This window comes from Pecten maximus, chromosome 5 (assembly GCF_902652985.1).
Source record: "Pecten maximus chromosome 5, xPecMax1.1, whole genome shotgun sequence".
NCBI lineage: Eukaryota > Metazoa > Mollusca > Bivalvia > Pectinida > Pectinidae > Pecten > Pecten maximus.
In genome coordinates, this window is record NC_047019.1 from 37,603,410 (window position 1) to 37,627,761 (window position 24,352).

General features: G+C 35.2%; 2 protein-coding genes across 3 annotated transcripts in view; one reads left to right on the forward strand and one right to left on the reverse strand.

Annotated features, from left to right (window-relative positions):
- Positions 1-15,510, reverse strand: part of LOC117327966 (synaptotagmin-1-like) — a 79,251-nt gene extending 63,741 nt beyond the window's left edge. For both annotated transcript variants that reach the window (XM_033885232.1, XM_033885233.1), the window contains exon 1: positions 15,436-15,510. The gene's annotated coding sequence lies outside the window, so the exon portion shown is untranslated. The remainder of the gene's footprint in view (positions 1-15,435) is intronic.
- Positions 15,511-15,787: 277 nt separating this feature from the next.
- Positions 15,788-24,352, forward strand: part of LOC117327967 (E3 ubiquitin-protein ligase HACE1-like) — a 42,786-nt gene continuing 34,221 nt past the window's right edge. Inside the window, exons 1-5 of the mRNA XM_033885235.1 lie at positions 15,788-15,934; positions 18,516-18,570; positions 19,071-19,160; positions 22,218-22,322; positions 24,275-24,350. Coding sequence (XP_033741126.1) covers positions 15,871-15,934; positions 18,516-18,570; positions 19,071-19,160; positions 22,218-22,322; positions 24,275-24,350 — 390 coding nt within the window. The 5' untranslated portion in view covers positions 15,788-15,870. The remainder of the gene's footprint in view (positions 15,935-18,515; positions 18,571-19,070; positions 19,161-22,217; positions 22,323-24,274; positions 24,351-24,352) is intronic.

Consider the following 24,352-nt stretch of genomic DNA (forward strand, 5'->3'; position numbering starts at 1 on the left):
TATTATGTGACGTCTGAAAACTAATCATTGAAGGAATTCAAAGGCTTATTCAGTCATTCTTGTCTGTATTGTAGTATAGATATAGCCAACAAACTACATTTAGATATAGCCCTGAAGCTTTCACTGGCGTGGGAGTGTAATCTATATACCCCAGGTACCTGTATCTATATATGGTATCATAGGGGAGGTACCAGTTTATGTACTAGATGTAGGAAACTGTCATCATTCATTTATAAATATTAATGAAATTTATCATACAGCCATTGTGTTCTCAGCACCCATTTAGTTTAGATAATATAGTTACAGGTTAATACAGCCAAGCTTGGCTACCACTAGGTATCATCATACAAATTATAGTACAGTATACATAACACTCATTATAGGAACTGTAAACAAAAGTGTGATGACACAGCTAGGGCCATCAGATTGGCTATAGAATTCTATTGTTTCAAACATGACCTCTGCATAGCTTTATATAGCTGTCACCTATGGACCTCCACTTGAAATTGATGATATATATATATATACAGGTAAAAAGAATACAGAACACTTATGACATAATATCAGTCTCAAAATTAATTCATTTGCTTATTTGTTTATTGGGTTTATCGCCCAATGAACAGCCAGATCCGGTTCTCCTTATAGTAGTTGAGGACGTTGACTACCTCACTGAACAACATATACGGGAGGCCTGTCGCATGCCATCCAGAGCAATTTGGGTAAAGTGTCTTCATGCCCAAGGACACAATATTAATCACGACAGCACAGCTAGTCCACAGATAAACACAAACCGACACGGGTAGGGTTCGAGAGTACCTCAGATCTTCACTTGAGGTTACATAGTCCTGCCAATCTAACCAATCGAGCTAGTGCGACCACCATGTTACAACACAATTAATATTGCAGTAAAAAATATGCAAGAATAGGCATGTCATTTTCATTAGCAATGTTTCATGAATAAATTAAGATTCTTATTTGCCTATCCTTTCAAAGAAAAAAAAGTTTTCCTTTAAAGAATCCACATCCTTCTGACAATGCAATATATATATATATATAACAACTGGATTCAGATTCGGATTCAGAATCTGAATCTGATATATGTATCAACAATGCAGGTATGTAAAGGGGAAATTTTCTAATCAATATATTTTGAACAAGCAAGAGACCCAATTGGGCCCGTATCACTCAACTCTATGAAACCGATTGGAAAACTACACTGGCATTTCTATAATATCCTCTAAAAAAAACACTGTGTTTTATGGAAGATTTGACAGAATGTCTAGAGTGGTTTTCCGATTGCTATAATTATAAAAACATGCACATTCCGAAGGTTCATGTGATGTAGGTTATGGGTGTTGAACTCGCCTTTCTTATAACTGCCATATGTCTGAATTATCATAACCTTGAAATTTTGGTACTTTAATTAGGAAAAAATCATTTGAAGATTTTAATACATCAACTCCTGTGCATGTGAGCTTGTCAAGTCAAGTAATTCAGGCCCAATATCATGGAAACCCTTCTGTAATCATGCCACTAACCCAATATCATGGAAACCCTTCTGTAATCATGCCACTAACCCAATATTATGGAAACCCTTCTGTTATCATGCCACAGGCCCAATATCATGGAAACCCTTCTGTAATCATGCCACAGGCCCAATATCATGGAAACCCTTCTGTAATCATGCCATTGGCCCAATATCATGTTAACCCTCTGTTATCATGCCATGGCCCAATATCATACAAATACTTCTGTAATCATGCCACTGACCCAATATTATGGAAACCCTTTTGTAATCATGCCACTGGCCCAATATCATGTTAACCCTTCTGTAATCATGCCACAGGCCCAATATCATGGAAACCCTTCTGTAATCATGCCACTAACCCAATATTATGGAAACCCTTTTGTAATCATGCCACAGGCCCAATATCATGGAAACCCTTCTGTAATCATGCCACAGGCCCAATATCATGGAAACCCTTCTGTAATCATGCCACTGGCCCAATATTATGGAAACCCTTCTGTTATCATGCCACAGGCCCAATATCATGGAAACCCTTCTGTAATCATGCCACAGGCCCAATATCATGGAAACCCTTCTGTAATCATGCCATTGGCCCAATATCATGTTAACCCTCTGTTATCATGCCATGGCCCAATATCATACAAACACTTCTGTAATCATGCCACTAACCCAATATTATGGAAACCCTTTTGTAATCATGCCACAGGCCCAATATCATACAAACACTTCTGTAATCATGCCACTAACCCAATATTATGGAAACCCTTTTGTAATCATGCAACAGGCCTAATATCAAGGAAACCCTTCTGTAATCATGCCACTGGCCATGGCCCAATATCATGGAAACCCTTCTGTAATCATGCCACTGGCCCAATATTATGGAAACCCTTCTGTAATCATGCCACTAACCCAATATTATGGAAACCCTTTTGTAATCATGCCACTGGCCCAATATCATGGAAACCCTTCTGTAGTCATGCCAGTACTGGGCCAATATATCAGAACCCAGCCTTGCATGGAATCCTGCTTTGGTTTATGCAAATTTTGCCCCTGGTATTATACCTTAAAAGTAAGTCAAGGTCGTTCATTTGAACAAACTTGGTATTTCGAAGATCTTCATTTCAGAAGTCTTAACTGGCAAATTATGTTCCTCTAGGGCCTTTTAGTTTATATGAAAAAAGATAATTCTAAGAAGATTTTAACCATTTTTCTCCTTTGATATTTTTCAAGCATTAGGTCAAGATGCAAAAAAAAACTTTTACTAGTACGTCTATTTGACATGCATATTGCACATTTAAGTTTTACCCAAGGCTGTATAACATTCATTTATAATCTATCTTGGGTACAATTTTGCTTCAATCTCCAAAAATCAAATGTACGTACTACTTGCCAGTGCCACACTTACAAAATCAATATGGAGTTGTACATGTATAGGCCTTCATGTAATTATTCGGATACTATTTCTCCCAATTCTAACTTATTCTTCTTGTCTGAAGAATGTAAGACCTTCTTAGATACATCACTTTCTAGAAACAACTTGCCCTGGTGACTTTATTCCAATATACATGGCCTGTATTGGTGTTCCGGCCGGTATGCATATATACCATCACAGATCTATATCCTTTGTATAACATTACAGATATAAAAGGATATTGATTCAATCTATGCATTTGTAATACCACTACATAGTACATCATTAATCAAAATGGGATCACTAATGTCTGAAGCAGAAAAAGACTTTTATTAAGATCTAGATTTAATTATGGAGGTTCAAGTTCATTCTCTATACTGATCATGAACTGATTGAGCATTTATACTATTGGTATGTATGTGGCTCAACAAACCATCTCATTTTCTTATTGGTGGTTACATAAATACAAACCTACCAGTAAGTAAATAACCCCTTCACATTACCATGGCATTGCTGAGACAGATCTATATGAAAAACAAACCTCTACTGCCAAGAGGGCCCAGCCAAGGTTAGATAGCTTTGTTCTCGATTGAGGACGGCAAGCTCTAAACAACACATATCATACTTCAATCAATAATGGGTACAGACAGCTTTAGATCTCGGATTTACAAATAGGCAGGATGTTGTCTCAAACATGTCTTCTTTCATCCTTGACTGAGAATCTGGTATTAGTCAGCTTTTAATAATTGAAGGTAAAATGTAAATCAATTATAACTTTTTTACTTGCAATATCACTTCTGTCCTGAATTATTATACAGATAGAGTGTTTTTCTACCACAATACCTTGTGTTATTCCACTCTCAAGCCATCCTATAAATGTGCCAACTGTTGGATACATAAATGTGATATTCCACTATGACCTTAAGCTTCCGGTCTTTTGATTGGTCAAGAATTTGAACTTTGACCCGAGCTGCAATTGTTATCGACGTCATCAATAATCAGATGACATAAAATCACCAGGTCCCGGCCGTCACCTGTACACCTTATTTGCATAGGCGAAATAAGACTTGGCCACATTTCCCTTTGATTCAAGCCGATATCATTGTGGTAGAAACAGGTCACATGGCTCATGATTTTTGGATATGGAATTTATTTTGCAAGAGTACCGTAGTTATTTTTTCAAAGTTACAAAAGACACAAGCTTCCATATCCAAAAACCATGCAATCTTTGTGTAACCTCTATATATATATTACTTAAAGATGCTACAGTGCTGACAGCCTATATCATAAGAAGAGGCTCATGTAACTATCTTCTATTTGTATATTAACAATGTAATTCTACATTTCCTTTATACATAATAGTAAAGTTTTGCCCCTCCCCATAATTCTGTTTGAGTTTGAATCTGCATTCCCAATGGAAATGCAACAAATTATGCTCAAAAATGTTATTTTCCTATTTAAGCTATATAGTAAAATTCATCCCTTCCCTGGGGGAAATGTGAAACCGAGCTAGCTTAGAAGCCAGCCATGAAATTCACAATTTTGATAAAGCACCAAAAAACCTTACATTCATGAAGCATATTTTATACCACTATATCTGGGTCATGAGAAGATGATTTTTAAAATATTGGCCAATTTCATCTCTTTTGGCCCCGCACCCCTCAGGCCTGTGGGGGGTGAGGACCATAAAACTCTTGTTGACGAATCAGTCCTGAGGGCTAAGCGGTTGAGATGACGAGTACATGTATATACCAGGTAAGTGTAATTAGTTTGAATCCCAAAGAGCATAGCTTTGTCTTTATAAGTAGTTATTTTTGTTGGTGTGCTACATGTATCTGTATATTTTTTGTTTGTAGGTATTTGTATCTTTTCCTTCTCTCTCCCATTTTTTTTTTCAATTTTCAATTCCAATATTGCCGCCATCTTATCTGCCAACCTGAATTACTCAAGAAGTATATTTTACACTAACAAAATTCATCAAGATACTCCAAATGTTGATAATCAAAATATGTTAATAGATTTTACAACTTTAATTCTTTAACTTATACAAGAATATGTATACTTGTTTAGCCTATTCTAATTACTTTAAATTGAATTACTATTTTGGTAGCATCTTTAAAGATACTGCTATAGCTATAAATGAAATGGAAACATGTTTGTGAAGTATATGTAGGCTCTGCAGCCTGCTTAGTTTTGATGTAAATGGAGCTGATTGCAAATGAAGTCCATAACTTATTTCAATGTGATATAGCACTTACAGTGTTGATGTTTTTCCAAAAAAAAAAAAATTGTTAGTCCAGATTATATATATTTTAATGTTCCAATGTAATTATATATAGCACTGATGATTTAAACTCTTATATCATGTAAATCAAAGTCTGTTATAAACCTGATTTCAACACAAAAAACATCTTTGGTTTTTAAACACATAATTTGAGTAATTAATTAATGAAATCACATTGTATATATAGTAATACTACAAAAATGAACAAAACATTTTGATGGTTTAGAGCTTATCATGAAAAGTTGTGGAGGTCTTAAGGGCCTGGAACTTAATATAATGTAGTTCTTTTATTGGATTATAGCATGCGTGATGCTATAAATACAAAATGTATACAAAGAGTAATGGCTTTGGTTATGTTTTTTTTATTTAGATTGAAAATCATTATATTGTTAATGAAAACTTAATCTGAAGAAAATTAAATGTTTTAAAAAATTACTTAGTGATAAAAAATAGACTTTCAAAGTAATGAGAAGCCTGACATATTAATTGCTTGTGGCAATTCAGTTTCACTGTTGGGTATATGTCAACATTGCCAGGACCAGTGTATTGATGTAGCATGATTAAAATGTTATTATGTAGGCAGAACGATGTCCCAGCCTTAGATAGCCAGAACAGTGATACCAACCTCAAAGGAAGTTAAAAGTCTGAGTATGGTTATTTTTTTATGCAACAGCGCTCACCATGGGAAATTACTGATGTTTAAGGATTAGATATGTTCCTTCAAATATCAAATACTACTAGTATTCAAGCTTATTGTATTTCCAGAATGATTTATATGTACAACCAATATGCTGTAATTTTCTGAGCTCCAGAAAAGTAGTTGTACCCAAGTCTTTAGCTGTATAATTGCTCAGAATGCCAAGCCCACATATTGATTTTGAATACTGCCATGAACGCTGTGTACGGATTCACTACATACATCTATAACAAAAGCTACAGCAGTGACTGGAGGTGTGATCAATGATCACGCTCCATCAGAATCACCACTATTTGAATCTACATGACCAGCACAGGTTCATCTGATCTATGTCCCTACAAAGTTTGATTAGTAAGAGCCTGAAGTCGGTCAATCAATGCTATAGTGCTAGTCATACTGACGGTATCGGTAATTCGGTATATATGCTTTTTATTCTATGTCATAAGGACCTACATCCTATATATCTGATTGTTAATTATAGGCCTGCAGAGATTTGTCCATCAAAATGATTTCAACAATATAAAAACTCCATATAAACCTGTGGCGATACATTTTATGTTTAATTATGTGTGATGATGAAAAACTCCTGTGGTGTACTCAGATGACACTAATTATGCCCCTGGCCCTCAGCAGCATATATACTTGGTATTGATCAGCCAACAAGGATGGTTATACATGTACAAGGGCATTCAATGACAGGGTTTAACCTTTGTCCTCCTACACCTAAAACCTACCAAACCATTACATACATATTCCATCTAAACATATCTCATAAATAGACAAACTAATTAAGTCTTTACATTAAAGGCATGTCAATTTGCAAAGAGACTGGATTTATTGATTTTTCTATAATGGTAAATTTGCTGGTGTCGGCACAAAATGATACTTTCTACATGATAACTCTGAAATTTCCACAACACATCCAACAATCTGTTTTTACAACATCATGTAATGTTTAAAGCCATTGCAGTTAACTTCCATCTGATCAATAAACATTTAGCATGCATGTGACTGAAGTTTAATTAATTCACAGCAGAGCATCCTCTATTGCTTTCATTCTGTTTCTCCATGATTCCCTTGAAATATGTTTTGCAAAGTGCAAGAAGTCTATATATAACAAATCACTCAATTGAGCATTGCATTATTATTACAATTGGTTTGGTTTATTTCATCCTACAGCCAGTGTCATTTAAGGACGTGCCAGGTTTTGGAGGTGGAGGAAAGCCAGAGTACCCGGAGAAAAACCACCGGCCTATGGTCAGTACCTAGCAACTGCCCCACGTAGGTTTTGAACTCGCAATCTAGAGATGGAGGGCTTATAGTGATAAAGTGGCGGGACACCTGAACCACTTGGCCACTGTAATGTGGCCCCCTATTTTACAAACAGACTTTAAATACAGTTATACTGATTCATATAGGTAACCTTCTGTATAACGGAATGGAAATCCTGAAATAGTGAAAATAACTGGAGTCTTTTTAGATTTCTATGCTGTATTGTTTTCACATGTACGCAGATGCTATTCATCCTCGAAAGTGACCTATCTAGCTGTGATGTCACAAGTGTGTAATATCTAGATCTGCCGGACGAAGCATGACATTTAATGTAATACATTGTGATATCACTGTAAACGTTATACATGTACAGAAGAACTTAAAAATTGGTTGTAATGCATCAATATCTTTGTACGAAATATTGGATTGATGATCTTGAAATTACTTTAAGCAACACTACATTGTGTATATTAGAGATGAAATTTGTGTAAACAACAAGAGATCCCAGAGGGATCTTGGCGCCCACCATTGAATGATCTTCATAGGTTCCATGTTAGATTGATCTTTTCACTTTTTTTTCCTTCCTCTTACTAATCTGTATAAATTGAGAAACATCCCTCCGGTGCTTTTTAAACAAGGGAAACTTATATATGAAATTTGAGATTTGGCGATAATGGTTGTCTGTCGACAATGTTTTCAGATTAGTCAAAAAATGCATCACGATGGACCAAGGAGAACCTATATAGCTACATATGAAATTTGAGAAAGATCCCTTCAGTTCTTTCTGAGAAATCTCGATAAAAAACTTCAATTGTCAAAATCAAAGATGGCTGCCTGTCAGCCATGTTGTTATCCGATTGGTCCCAAAATGCAATATGCATAACTAGGTACCAAGGAGAACCTAAACATGAAATTTGAGAAGGATCCCTTTAGTACTTTCTTAGAAATAGCGATAACAAACTTCAATTGACAAAATCCAAGATGGCTACCTGTCGGCCATGTTGTTTTCTGATCCATCCCAAAATGCAATATGCATAACTTAGCACCAAGGGGAACCTACATATGAAATTTGAGAAAGATCCCTTCAGTACTTTCTCAGAAATAGCGATAACAAACTTTAATGGTCAAAATCCAAGATGGCTGCCTGTCGGCCATCTTGTTTTCCGATCGGTCTCAAAATGCAATATGCATAACAAGTCACCAAGGGGAACCTTAATATGGAATTTGAGAAAGATCCCTTCAGTTCTTCCTCAGAAATAGCAATAACAATCTTCAATTGTCAAAATCAAAGATGGCTGCCTGTCGGCCATGTTGTTTTTCGGTCGGTCCCAAAATGCAATATGCATAACAAGGCACCAAGGGGAACCTACATATGAAATTTGAGAAGGATCCCTTCAGTACTTCCTCAGAAATAGCGATAACAAACTTCAATTGTCAAAATCCAAGATGGCTGCCTGTCGGCCATGTTGTTTTCCGATCGGTTCCAAAATGCAATATGCATAACAAGGCACAAGGGGGAACCTACATATGTTGACAAAAGTGTCAGGACACCTTAACCACTTGGCCACCGCGGCCCCCCGACAAGTATCAAGATTCAGATGATAAAGGCTGTTTTCCATCATTTAGTTATTCATTGTTATAATGGACAATGACATACACTGCTTTTATATTCATAATATATTATCTGGGTATCTCCAATGCCTTCATTTAATTAATGAGATAATTATTTCTCAGATATTGAAAGAGCTTTTCAATTGGTCTGTATCTCAATTATGTTTCTGATTTTTCTTTGTTTTTCCTCAAGTGTCTTTTCCATTTCATATTTTGTATGTGTATAATGATCAGCTGTCGAAAAATTGCAAATACCAGAACAATTAAGATTGAGGCCCATGGGCATTATTAGTCACCTTAGTCCTGATATATTACTGATAAATGATTTTTGCTTTTAAACTTTGTTTAAATTAAGATTTAACATATTTGATCCCTGTGACATTGAAAGAAGGCTGAGGTAATTCCTTTGAATAATCTTGGTAGTCTTTCATCCGAGCATGCTACTGGCCCAATATCATAGACCTAACTGTAAAGGAACATATTATGGTCTGAGATTGGTCCCAATGAGGAAATTGCTAAAGATATTACTGATATAAAGCTCACACCATATCAGATTTCATAGAATCCATCCATATTAATTACCAAAGTTATGCTCCAAAGGTCCACTGGTAATAAAACTATAAAGGGCCAAAAACTCTGTTGGTAACATATCAAATCAGTTGCATTGTCAAACTCATCTTATAGATATCAATGATATAAGCTAGACTGCATATCAATTGCAAGTTTCTCTTCTGTTCATAAAGACTATACTCAAGTTATCATGTTCAAAATGTCTAAAGGAAATAAAAATACAAAGTGACATAACTCTTTGACAAGGGGTAATTTGGACAAAAAATCAATACAAGAGATCCCAGAGGGATCTTGGCGCCCACCATTGAATGATCTTTATAGGTTCCATGTCAGATTGAACTTTTTTCTACTTTTCCCTTCCTCTAAGTCTTACTAATCTGTGTAAATTCAGAATCAGCCCTCTAGTACTTTTCAAACAATTGCACCTATATATAAAATTAAAGATTTAGCGATAATGGCTGTCTGTTGTTTTCGGATTGGTCCCAAAATGCAACACCAGGAACCAAGGGGAACCTACATATGAAATTTGAGAAAGATCCCTTCAGTACCTTCTGTAAAATAGCAATAACAAACTTCAATTGTCAAAATACAAGATGGCTGCCTGTCGGCCATGTTGTTTTCCTATTGGTCCCAAGATGCAATATGCAGAACTACAGACCAAGGGGAACTTATAAAAATGTTTGAGAAAGATCCCTTCAGTACTTTCTGAAAAATAGCGATAATAAGTTTCAATTGTCAAAATCTAAGATGGCTGCCTGTCGGCCATGTTGTTTTACGATTAGTCTCAAAATGCAATATGCATAACTAGGCACCGAGGGGAACCTAAATATGAAAATTTGAGAAAGATCCCTTCAGTATTTTCTGAGAAATAGCGATAACAAACTTCAATTGTCAAAATCCAAGATGGCTGCCTGTCGGCCATGTTGTTTTCCGATAGGTCTCAAAATGCAATAAGAATAACAAGGCACCAAGGGAAACCTACATATGAAATTTGAGAAAGATCCCTTCAGTACTTTCTCAGAAATAGCGATAACAAACTTCAATTGTCAAAATCCAAGATGGCTGCCTGTCGGCCATGTTGTTTTCCGATTGGTCTCAAAATGCAATATGCATAACTAGGCACCAAGGGGAGCCTACATATGAAATTTGAGAAAGATCCCTTCAGTACTTTCTCAGAAATAGCGATAACAAACTTCAATTGTCAAAATCCAAGATGGCTGCCTGTCGGCCATGTTGTTTTACGATTGGTCTCAAAATGCAATATGCATAACTAGGCACCAAGGGGAACCCACATATGAAATTTGAGAAAGATCCCTTTAGTACTTTCTGAGGATTAGCGATAACAAGAATTGTTTACGGACGGACGGAGGGACGGACGGAGGGACGGACGGACGGACGGACGACGGACCACGGACGCAGGGCGATTTGAATAGCCCACCATCTGATGATGGTGGGCTAAAAATCAAAGTACTGGAAGTACTGTAAACGAACATTATTGTTCAATGCAAAATCAGTAATCTTCTAAGTTTAAAGTTGATAAATTTACTGATATCGGTTTAGGAATTAATTGCAAATAATTTGAAATGTTTACAGCTGTTCTGATATGATTGTACACATGCATGTTTCTGTAAGGTCCTAATTGAAATTGGAAGTTTGTTGATCTATCTTGGATGGATGAAAATAAAATATGTCTTCTTTCTTTCGGGAAGGCATCATCAGTTATAATACAGCCAGGACTCTGTGACCTTATTGATGCCAACTTCTAATATGCACTAAATCTAGGCTAGTTCCATCGTTAGTTTGGCATATTTCAACTTAATATGTTGAAACACACATAAAGCATTACTGAAAACCAAAACCAGAGCTGCTAATCAAGGCCCGGATTTGGAATGTATCCTATTGAAACTGTACTCAAGTATGTATTGTACTTCAAAACAAAAAACTGGACTCCTTTTGTTCAGGAATCATTTGATGTTAATAAATATTTATATGAGAAGATATATACTTCTGGTATAATTACAGTATTGTAAACAATGTGATAAAGACAATCTTCATCGAATAATTCAGCAAACAGGAAAAGAAAACTTCAAGCTTCATTTTCAACTTCAAACCAGCTCACAAAGATAACAGTCCATTTGATGGGACGACACATTCCCTATTTATTGTCCTTTTCCAATGTTGATCACCCAATCATACTGAACCACACAGTTCAGCATTGTAATTGCACAAATCACACCTTTATGTGGAGAGAACATTTTTGGGGGTGTTATAAGATTCCATAACTGTATGCAAATTTGTGAAGCATTCCAAATCTATATCTATATATATACCGTATGTGTATATATTTACACATATCAAAATTGGAATGACATAGGATTTTGCAAGTTTAAGTTCACCATCAGTCATGAGAGGTTTATGTAAAATGTTATATTTACCGGGGTAATTAGTAATTTTGAGAATATATTTATGAAGCTCTATTCTGTACTTTCTACCAGTGCTTAGAGAATGGACACAATTATATGTTCTCCAATGTCAAAATTAATCATATGTAAAATATTAGGGGTTTATTTGACCAAGAAGTATTTTAAATTTTTGTAATCATTCGCCATTCGAGGCCTGATTGCCGTCATAGTTGAATTACCAAAATGGACATGAAATCAATATTTTTTAAAAGAGAATGATCTATGACTTGAATATTTCATAAAAATAATTTAATACATCGTTTATTCACTTCATTCAGATCTTCAGATACCACATAATTTGTGAAGTCATATATAGAAATATATGAACCATTTTGTTATTGATTTATAGTTCACACAAGTAAGCACTAGATGTAAGCAATAAGTATATGTACCGCTATCTACTGGCATGACTTTGAGTACAGAAGACTACACTCGCTTTGTGGATATTGACAGGATAACATATATTTACATACTAATTCAATTTTAGAATTGTAACTGAAATTTTGTAACAGCATGGCACAAATAGTCATCTGAACATTTGTTGTGTATTGAAAAAATATTTAAGGTAAATATTAACTCATTTGTTTGACTTCAATTTTCAGTTTATCAATTCATCGATTACTCTGTGTTTGAAGTATGGTGTAGTGAGAATTTCAAGTCTTGATTATGACTTGAAGATTCTAAATTAACAAATTATTAAAATGAATTTCTTTGAAAAACAAGTCCCACAGCAATATTATATAGAGAATCAATCACAATATTTCAGAAGTTATAAAACTACAAATAACAATAAACGGCTGAATATCAAATAAAGTGAATATCACAAGTATTTTTGCATTTGTTTTTAGATAATCCGGATTTCCGTTTTCCGGCTTTAAAAAAAAAATACGTAGACGTAGTGCATAGTAAACGTAGCCATAATATAATAGCTGATTTTAATCAGATTGACTTAACATGAACTTAACACCGTGTCAGTAGTTGGTCACAATCAAAAATTTGGTCGTGAATTCGGTATTTTGTAAATTATTTCAAAATACTTCCATATAAATGAAAAAAAAAATCATTAGTCTCTATACACATACCAAAGATTACTATATTGGGTCCATTCTCTCATAAAAATATTTATTTTTGGTCCACTATCGCCCATTTCGGTAATTCAACTCTAACGACAATCGGGCCGTGATTCGCAAATGAAAAATTAATTCGAAATTCGGTCAAATAAACCTCTAATATTTCACATATGATACAATTAGGCATTGAAGAAAATATATTTGGATCAATTCTCTGAAAATAATGCCAAATTAAGCCCCATTTTTCTTCGTTTCGGTATTTCCACGTCCGTTTCAACTGTGGTCCGTTTCAGTAAATATTCTCGTCTTTGCCGAAATAAAAACAAGCTATATAATTGTTCATTTTAAACATGACAACTGCCAACCAAACGTATCCAAAAATGTTATTGTTGATATCATCTGAATATTGCCGTAGTTATCTGTCACTTCGATTGTAAACCCCATGCCAAAGTCATGGAAGAATCGACCAATCAAATTGGTTTAACTTTTGATTTCCGTAATCTTGCAGTTACCTCCCTTACAACAGTAAATACGTTCCAAGTATCGCCTACAACAAGCTATCCCGTGCATATAACAACAAGATATTATCATTTGATTTATTGGTCATTTTCGTCAAAGGAAAATGGTATATGGAAATCGATGACAACGTTAACGCTATGACCAGTCACCCTGACCACAAATGCCACATAATTGTAAGCCTATACATATGTACAGTTCTTTCTCGCAAACACGTACAGTAACCTATAGTATGATACAATGTATCGTCATATGCTGTTATTGATATATTTCTTTCTCTAAATTATAGAAATACACACCTAGTTGATAATGATGTAACATTCTAGAATATATATATTACACATTTAAGTAAATCGCGGACATATTTGCAGACCCATGCTATAATGTCAGCTGTTTTGGAATGAACACGGAAGAGCAAACCTTTCTAAACACCCGGAGACGCATGCGCAATAGTTGTTTACATAAATATATTGACCTGGAGTTATTCGAAAAGTTTAGGTTCATTTAGTCTTCACATTTCGCTAGCGTTATGCATTTCTCAAACCGTATGCATCTTGAAAACATCTACTGAATACATTTCAACATTTTCGGTAAAACTACAACATATGTTTTTGCAAGTAAATTATTTGAAGCGTAAGGCAATGGGGGCAGCCATATTTCATTGAAACAGACAGTAGATGGCGTATTGGTGAATGTGGTTACCAAATATGGTCATATTTCTCAGTCCAGTTCTTGATTGCAATAACCGAACATTAATGTTCGTTTAAAAATCAGGAATAAACTTACCAAATCAGAACTCATTAGAAATGCATCTTGTAGAAATATGACATAAAGAACAAGAGGCCCATGGGCCTTAACGGTCATCTGAAAGAAAAAGTCTTACGCACGGCGCACGGAGGACGGCGCACGACGACGGACGAAACACGATGGCTATAGGTCATCCTGACCCTGACCTAAAAATATGAAATGTGTGTTATGAAAATGTTTTCATATCATTCATGGCAGCAGGCAATGGTGGCAGGTACAATGACTTGTGCAACTGATAATGCATTATTAATGAGGTTTAATTAATTAGCAAGAGTTATACCCCCCTTGTCAGCCTACATACCTACATACCTATGACGTACATCAGTTAAGGTGCTTCAGTACACTTATAAAATTTGAGAAATAACCAAACGGTTTGTTATCAATGATGAACCACTTCACAGATGTTTTGATATGGTATTACTTATTAAGAGATAGTTATAGAAAAAAGCAAATATTTCAATATAAAATTATCTGACTTTGATAAACTCATGACCTAGTAGTTTATTTATGAAGCACTAGGTTTTATTTTGTTAAAATGATCAAGATAGTGTTGTATTAATAATTTTCATAGAAAAAAAATGGCTATTTATATTCAAGTAAAACCATATAAACTGTCGAATTTGAGCTTTTTATATTGTTTTTACAAACAAATAAAAAAAGCCTGGCACAACATGATTCTAAATTTTTTTTAGATAAGCTCTCTGAATTCCTTAGTTTTTCATTTCATGCAAGAAGGCGTGTAATTCAGTAAACTTTTCTAAGGTAGTCTACATGTGTGGCTAACCCCCGTATACTTATTGGTTGTGAAACAGCATTGTACTTTACGTACGGTTCCGAGGATTCCGAAAAGTTATTCTCTATTTACCCTTGTTTTATAATTAGCCCTCAGTTATCGGTTAGACCTCAGAGCAATACAGATGTTTATTCCTGTTGTTGCTGTTCTGTCTGATATAACCGCCATACAGATACGATAACTCATTTTGGTCATATCACACCACTCGATTTTACAACATTATTCCAGGTGCATCTGATCTTTACACAGACGACACGGTTACCTGTGCCGAGCCTGTGGTCAAAATGAGTAGGAGTTTTTTTTTGTTTGTTAAACAAACGTTTTAAAGTGCAAACTATCTGAAACAAAATGTACAGTGCGGAGTAAACTTCATATGTCAGAATGACATTTTAAAGTTTCAAATTATTTAGTTACCTTCACTTTCACACCTGTTGATGTTTTACTTCACTTCCACTTTCATAATAGTGGTTTGCAACCGAGTGGCTTAATATTACAGAATATAAAACAAATGAAATATGTACAAAGATAAAACTTATTATAGATTTCTACTTTCCAATGTTTTACAGTTATAAATCAACGTTATATTCCTTTTTTATTTTAACTTTGAACACGTCAATTTTCCAAACATTAATATGCAAGTGAATAAGATTTTTATTTTCCGTTCGTTTAAATAAATTGTTCCACAAATATAGTTACCAAACGGCAGTTCTTGGTTTTCAGCACAAGAGAGTTCCATTCTATTTTTAGTGTTCTGTTAACTGTTAAATATAACTTTCTGTATCATGATATAATCTCTGAAAATAATGTATCCGAAATCAGAAGGAACCAGGAGGAGGTGAAGGCGGCATTATGGAATTTATAAAAGATCTGGCTGCTTCTCTGAGACGAGCCAGAACCGTGGAACTACCACAAGGTTCATTAGTGCTTATCATATACCAATTTTCGATAATTCTGTCAGCAATGTAATTAATTGTCTGGTTGCAATTGTTTGCCGGTTTTTAAGTGCATCATCTCCGCATCGTGTATGAATACTATGTAAATTATTTGTTTGCGTTTGTGATATTCAATCAGAATGTAACCTTATTTCCCCCTGAGAATGACATACTGTTTACTCGAGAGTTATTATTGTATAATTTCAGTATTTTTCGAAAATAAAATAGCAGTGCCATCGCCAAGTAGTATCTATAGTATAGGAAACCCCAGCAATGCTAGAGGTTCAGCACAGTCGGCACAATATATAACATATGATCATTTAATAGATCAGCTGACCATATGCATGCAGCACCGTTTTTTAATTTTATAGCTTAAATCCTATTAATAGACCAATGGCTCCATTGACAGATTTGATCATTTGTACAACAGTTATGAAAGTTCATTTTAGACATATGTATAAAGAACACTCCTATATGTTGAATGAAGTGTATACAAAACTTTCTTACCTTACGAAGGACATTTTTTTCCTATGTACTTACCAAACACATATAAGGACCGAAAAAGAATATCTTGACAGAAAAAAAAAGAATGAAACCAGTTGCTTCAGATTTTCTTCTTCCCTTTTATATTTTGCTACAAGTTTTTAAAGGTTATAAAGGAACTGGTAAAAAATAAAAGTAAGTGACAAATCAGATTACAGACATTTGGTCCGCCGGTTAACTAAAGCAAATTATTGGTCTGATGAACGTTTTACTGGTCGGGTCTGGCGGTCCAATGTCTTTGGCATATATTTGTGAAATATTTTATTTATTGATAGCTAGGACCTTATTATAAGTAAGTTGTTTATGAATTGCTGCATGTGGACACATAATCAAGGAATTCAGTCTCGTTATGGTGTGATGTAAAAGTAGAGGGTATATATATAGGCAGGTCACCTTACAAGCTTATAAGGCTAATGAGAACTTCTCTGACATTTCATGGATAAAAGCTGTTGTGGCTGTGCACTTGAGTGGCGTGTTTATGTACTGAAGTGGAGATACATAATCAAGGACAAATAGAAGCAATCACAAGATGTCATTCAGAAAAGGATCTGGGAATATATGTATATATACCATTTGATAAAAAAACTAAAATTAAACCACCATGTGTGTTCATGTGTTTCAAAAGCAAACAGCATAGTCAGCATTATATTTAAAATATTCACCTTTATTGACAAAGATATGTTCAAAAGTTGATACAAAACCTTGATCAGATCTCACTAAAAATATGCTTCATGTATTTATAGAGTCCAATGTTCCAAATAACAAAGATCAAGTTATGATTGAAAAAAAAAAACGTCCAGAGGAGAGCCACAAAGAGAGTATACAGCTTATAACCAACCTGAACAACGGCTCAGGTCACTTGGCTTACCAAATCTCCAATATAGAAGGAAATGTGCAGACGTTGTTCTTTTTAGTATGCAATATTATGAACGGTATCGATGTTGTGGAGAAGGAGAAATTGTTCACTATGGCTCCTTTAACCTCTACTAGAGGACACTCGAAAAAAATTAAGAAACTGCAGTCAAGACTTAGTACCACAAAGAATATATTTAACAGCAGAGTTGTAGATACTTGGAACAATCTGCTGGAAGAATTGCCATCTTCAAAAAGCCTAAAATCCTTCAAATAGTGACTAAACAAACACTTGAATGACAAACCCTCTCAGTTTTCACTTGCATGTTAAGATGTTACCCAATTAGGCAGCTAAACTTTACAAGGATATGCTTCCAGAAGCCTTAAGGGCTTATATTGGTGTTTAAATGACATAATTGACATATATACTTAAACATGCAAAGTCAGCACTTGGATGAGTGACTGCTATGTTGTACCCCAAGTGCATCTTACATTTAATTTCCCTTCAGCCAAGTTATATTAAGTCTGCTGCCTTAAAGAGTGAGAGGTTGTTAGTTCAGAACTTCAGACACAGCACCGACATGTTATTTTTCATTACTCCTTCCTTTTACAATAGTAGTGAGTTATATCTTGATAGATATAACTCACTACTTTTTCTTATATTATTAATTTGTGCTAAAACATGCCTTCAGACTAAAAGTAATTCCGACCAGCCTTAGCTGGTAAGATGATCTCCTATACATATACTCTCCACTTAACACTTTAGCTAGATCTCTTCTCAGTAAATGTATTCACTCCTGGAAACAACCACAACCAAGCTTGTTCATGGTTATGTCCATCACAATCTCTAGGTCTTTGTAAATCTATACCTGTAACTTACATTCGGAGTGAATAGCGGCATTTGTCAAATCTGTAAAAAACAAAATAATGAAAAACATCTTTCTGATGTTAGATGGACTCAATTTAAAGTAGAAGTTAACCTGTCATGATCATTTTCTTCAGTTAATGCATATATAATAAAGATGACATGATACCATTAATCTTTACAATTATATAGTGACTTTTTATAAAACATAGATACATCATTACATGTATCAACATTTTAGTTTTAACCAGTCTGCTCTATATTTCTTTAAACATTCTACTTGGTTCTCCTTATATTTCCAGATGAGACTTCTGCCTTTTACATGTTGATGTCCATGGTAATTGCCAATCAGTACAGGTACGTTTAATGGAATGAATATACATGTATATGGACTATAGATATATGTCTGGCACATGCATGATGAACTTTATTAGGGACTCATTATTTACTGGGTTGTATATTTATACTGTATATTTCTAATTTAACATTTAATGCTTAACATTTTTAATCAAAACTTAATTGGCATTATTGTGATTTTTAATATTGAGTCTTATACTAAGTCACGAATCTCAGATAATCATAGTCCCCGAGTGGTTAAGGTGTCCCACCACTCTATCACTAGCCCTCCATCTCTGGGTTGCGAGCTCGAAATCCATGTGGGGCAGTTGCCTAGTACTGACCGTAGGTTGGTGGTTTTTCTCCGGGTACTCCAGGTTTCCTCCACCTCCAAAACCATGGCACATCCTTACACTTTCTTATGGTAATTACATTCTTCTGTATGTTGTCATTCAGACATTATAATAATAAAGTAAAGGATCCTGTTTAATGATAATGTTTCAGGAATTTTGTGTTTTCAGATCAGTATCAGATTTGCTTGGTGATTCTAAATACGATGTGAATTACCACCATGGAAGAGCCAACAGGAATCTTCTACACATAGCAGCCAAGTAGGTGTAACATTTAAACAAGACTTCAATACAACACCCAGATTTCCCTTGAAATGAATTGTGGCATATAGGGAAAGGAAATCATATCTTAAAAAGTCTTGCGCAATAGCTGTGTCCTTAAAAAGGGGGATACAGCCTAAAACACTTGATAATTTTCTCCTTCCATATTGTTATTATACAAACATGTACATGCATATATATATGTATGCAATATGCACATATAGTGAATGTTGACTCCATTGTTGTTGTGATAGTGTTCCCCTTTAGTCTGAGGAGGTATTGTTAATTCAAAGATTGTTTCAAAAATTGCAAGGTACTATCTTTTGATAAGGGAGCGAATGTTTAACAATAATCTTTAAATAATGAAGAAATGATATTTTCTTTGTTGACAAGATGTGGTAATAACTTGCGTAGTAATGAGTTGACACATTGGACTTATAATTGGACACTGAATTATTGATGAGTTGCTGACTTTCTGCTCGCTAGTACACCATTATAATGATATGTGTGACGCAGATCATTAATATTTGATGTTCCTGAACTGCAGGTTGACTACCAATTACCTATATATAGTTGTAGGTACTCATAGAATGGAGTAATTAACTCACTATTATAGCTATAGCAATCATGTTTAAAACTGGATGAACGTACAGGTACAGTTCACAATGGATATTCTTTATAGAATTTTCCCTGACACACCTGATAAAGTGAATACAGATACACATATCCATCTTACTGCTGTTTACCTGAAATGCTGTAAGATATTATACAGATAACCATCTTACTGCTGTTTACCTGAAATGCTGTAAGATCATTATGTGCATATGTGAACATGCATAAACATTTACAACTTTCTAATTTATTTCAAAAAGTTTAAATTTGACAATTTCAAGATTAGAATTAAGTTGCAATTTCAATTGAGGTCAGTGGCAGCTGTCTATTATACTCCTCTATCTAGACATGTGTCTCTGTTTATACTCCTCTATCTAGACATGTGTCTCTGTTATATAAGTGTCTCTCTGTTTATACTCCTCTGTCTAGACAAGTGTGTCTCTGTTTATACTCCTCTATCTAGACATGTGTCTCTGTTTATACTCCTCTATCTAGTCAAGTGTCTCTGTTTATACTCCTCTGTCTAGACATGTGTGTCTCTGTTTATACTCCTCTATCTAGATAAGTGTCTCTCTGTTTATACTCCTCTGTCTAGACAAGTGTGTCTCTGTTTATACTCCTCTGTCTAGACAAGTGTCTCTCTGTTTATACTCCTCTGTCTAGACATGTGTCTCTCTGTTTATACTCCCCTGTCTAGTCAAGTGTCTCTGTTTATACTCCTCTGTCCAGACATGTGTGTCTCTGTTTATACTCCTCTGTCTAGACATGTGTGTCTCTGTTTATACTCCCCTATCTAGACATGTGTCTCTCTGTTTATACTCCCCTGTCTAAACATGTGTGTCTCTGCTTATACTCCTCTATCTAGTCAAGTGTCTCTGTTTATACTCCTCTATCTAGTCAAGTGTCTCTGTTTATACTCCTCTGTCTAGACATGTGTGTCTCTGTTTATACTCCTCTATCTAGACAAGTGTCTCTCTGTATATATTCCTCTATCTAGACATGTCTCTCTCTGTTTATACTCCTCTGTCTAGACATGTGTCTCTCTGTTATACTCCTCTGTCTAGTCAAGTGTCTCTGTTTATACTCCTCTGTTTGTCTAGACATGTGTCCCTGTTTATACTCCTCTGTCCAGACATGTGTCTCTGTTTATACTCCTTTGTCTAGACATGTGTCTTTGTTTATACTCCTCTGTCTAGACATGTGTCTCTGTTTATACTCCTCTGTCTAGACAAGTGTGTCTCTGTTTATACTCCTCTGTCTAGACATGTGTCTCTCTGTTTATACTCCTCTGTCTAGACATGTGTCTCTCTGTTTATACTCCTCTGTCTGTCTAGACATGTGTCTCTGTTTATACTCCTCTGTCTAGACATGTGTCTCTGTTTATACTCCTTTGTCTAGACATGTGTCTCTCTGTTTATACTCCTCTGTCTAGACAAGTGTCTCTCTGTTTATACTCCTCTGTCTAGACAAGTGTCTCTCTGTTTATACTCCCCTGTCTAGACAAGTGTCTCTCTGTTTATACTCCCCTGTCTAGACAAGTGTGTCTCTGTTTATACTCCTCTGTCTAGACAAGTGTCTCTGTTTATACTCCTCTGTCTAGACAAGTGTCTCTCTGTTTATACTCCCCTGTCTAGACAAGTGTCTCTCTGTTTATACTCCTCTGTCTAGACATGTGTCTCTGTTTATACTCCTCTGTCTGTCTAGACATGTGTCTCTGTTTATACTCCTCTATCTAGACAAGTGTCTCTCTGTTTATACTCCTCTGTCTAGACATGTGTCTCTGTTTATACTCCTCTGTCTGTCTAGACATGTGTCTCTCTGTTTATACTCCTCTGTCTAGACATGTGTGTCTCTGTTTATACTCCTCTGTCTAGACATGTGTCTCTCTGTTTATACTCCTCTGTCTAGACATGTGTCTCTCTGTTTATACTCCCCTGTCTAGACATGTGTCTCTGTTTATACTCCTCTGTCTAGACAAGTATTTCTGTTTATACTCCGCTGTCTCCACAAGTATCTCTCTGTTTATACTCCTCTATCTGTCTATACAGATGTATCTCTGTCTCATTATATCCTTGTTTATGACTCATAATGGAATGTACATACAGTCATCATCTGTTGATTAAATTAGCACCCTACTATAATTATTTTGTATTCTGTATTACTACAGGGTTTGCTTTTCTACTGACTGGTATAAATACGTACAAGAAATCTATACATACTGTTACATGTATAACAATTGCGAAGCACACTTTTGTTGGCCAAAATGTGTAAGGGGTCTTACAGTGGGAGAAAATTGAAGTAGTTATTGCTGGATATTACATCTGTTTTGGTGGTGATTGGCCCCTGTCAGGGTTATTGCTGGATATTACATCTGTTTTGGTGCTGATTGGCCCCTGTCAGGGTTATTACAGGGTGTTGTTGACAGTTTGTTTTGTATTTTGACAGTTGTGGGTCATATGAGTGTTTACACCTATTACTGAAGAGAGGTGCTGATGTCAACCACAAGGACATGTCTGGATGCACTGCCCTTCATCTAGCTGCCAGGAACGGGTAAATAATTCTACAGTTATCATCAACAGATCTGTGTTATCTTTGATGGTAAAATGTCTGATCATCATTATTCAAATTATTAACATATCATGCTAAATTATTATCAATTGCTAAAAATATCAAACAATTTGCTCTAATTCAGAATTAATTCTTCATTTTTATACAACCATATCAGATTGAATATTGTTTATAATTTAATTTATAGAAAAATTGGGAATGTTTATTAGCTTATCTGATCCTGATGTAAGGGTGGTACTGGCGCAGGTGTTATGTAATCTGTATCGTAAATTAATCATTAGATCCAACTGACAGACAGCATGTGCTGTATCAATATTTTTAGGAGTCCTCTTATGAATCAGCTCCCTTTTTAAATCATAACTTCCCTTTAATTATACTTAGCTTGATCCTTGTTATAGATTCCTCATAACCTCCATAACCTCTTCTGTATCTGATCGTTCACACATACTTCAAAAGGTGATCTTGTGGTTGCTAGGATAGAGATTAAGGGAATCTTACTCCCCTCGTAGAACAACAAAAAAGACAGGAAATCTCAGTCAAGGGGGGAATGTCTGGAATTTCCAAACCGGTCAGGCTTGTTGAGAATTTTACCTCGAGGGTTGAGTTCTCCTGTCTAACACTCAAGGAAGTGAATGGTTAGTTTTCTCTTACCCTGTTTGTTTATATCTAATATTGACATTTAATTACATCAATGCAAAATAATTTTGACATGACATATAATTGTATTGTTGACATGGCATAATGGTATTGTTGATATGATATAATGGAATTGTTGACATAACATAACAGTATTGTTGACATGACATAATGGTATTGTTGACATGGCATAATAGTATTGTTGACATGACATAATGATATTGTTGACATGACGTAATTGTATTGTTGACATGGCATAATGGTATTGTTGACATGACGTAATGGTATTGTTGACATGACATAATAGTATTGTTAACATGGCATAATGGTATTGTTGACATGACGTAATGGTATTGTTGACATGGCATACTGGTATTGTTGACATGACATAATGGTATTGTTGACATGACGTAATGGTATTGTTGACATGGCATAATGGTATTGTTGACATGACGTAATGGTATTGTTGACATGACATAATGGTATTATTGACATAATAGTATTGATGACATGACATAATAGTATTGTTGACATGACGTAATGGTATTGTTGGCATGACGTAATGGTATTGTTGACATACAATTGTATGTGGACATATCCCTGTCCAGGTTAAGAGAAACATCTGTCTTCCATATTTAACACAGTGATCCTGTGGTTGTAAGGGAAAAGACAAATCTGTCTTTTTCTAGAGTAGGAAAAGACAGTTGACACACATTATGACATAAGAATGAAAGGGATGACTCCATCCACATGTAATTGTTTGGCTGACAATTCAAGCACTTGGCAGTTTAGCCTCCTGCTGACCAGCCAAACTCTAACACTTTTGTCTTGTGTTGAAATATCCCTGTCCACAGAGAAGGCCATGTAAGATTCCATTTATCTTACACAGGGGAGGTAAAGATAGCCGACACACCCTATGACATCCTACTAATGAATTGTTAAGATGACATAATTGGATTGATTCCCTGACATCATACAATAGTTGTGAATGGCAAATTCTCTTCTAAATCATTAGGTAATTTAGGCAGGTTTTTGGCAGACAAATTGGATTAATGTTTATCCTGCCTGAAATTTATTCATTACTCATTAGTACCAGGTATGTGAGAACAATAATAAAACCTGGATCTGTTCTTTGGACAGCGATACTTCGATATCGTGTCAGAATTTGGCCGATCAGCACAAGGCTAACATGTTTGGAATAATTCCAAATGAAGTTGATTTGTAAGTTTCTATTCATTGAGATTATTGTTGCTATATTGACTAATTACCTTTGTTCTTTTTTGTTTTGTGATTTTTAGCCAGAGAAAATGTATCATGAAACTACTTGAGTACAAAGCAGATGTTAACATTCGGAACAATGAAGGCCTAACCACAGT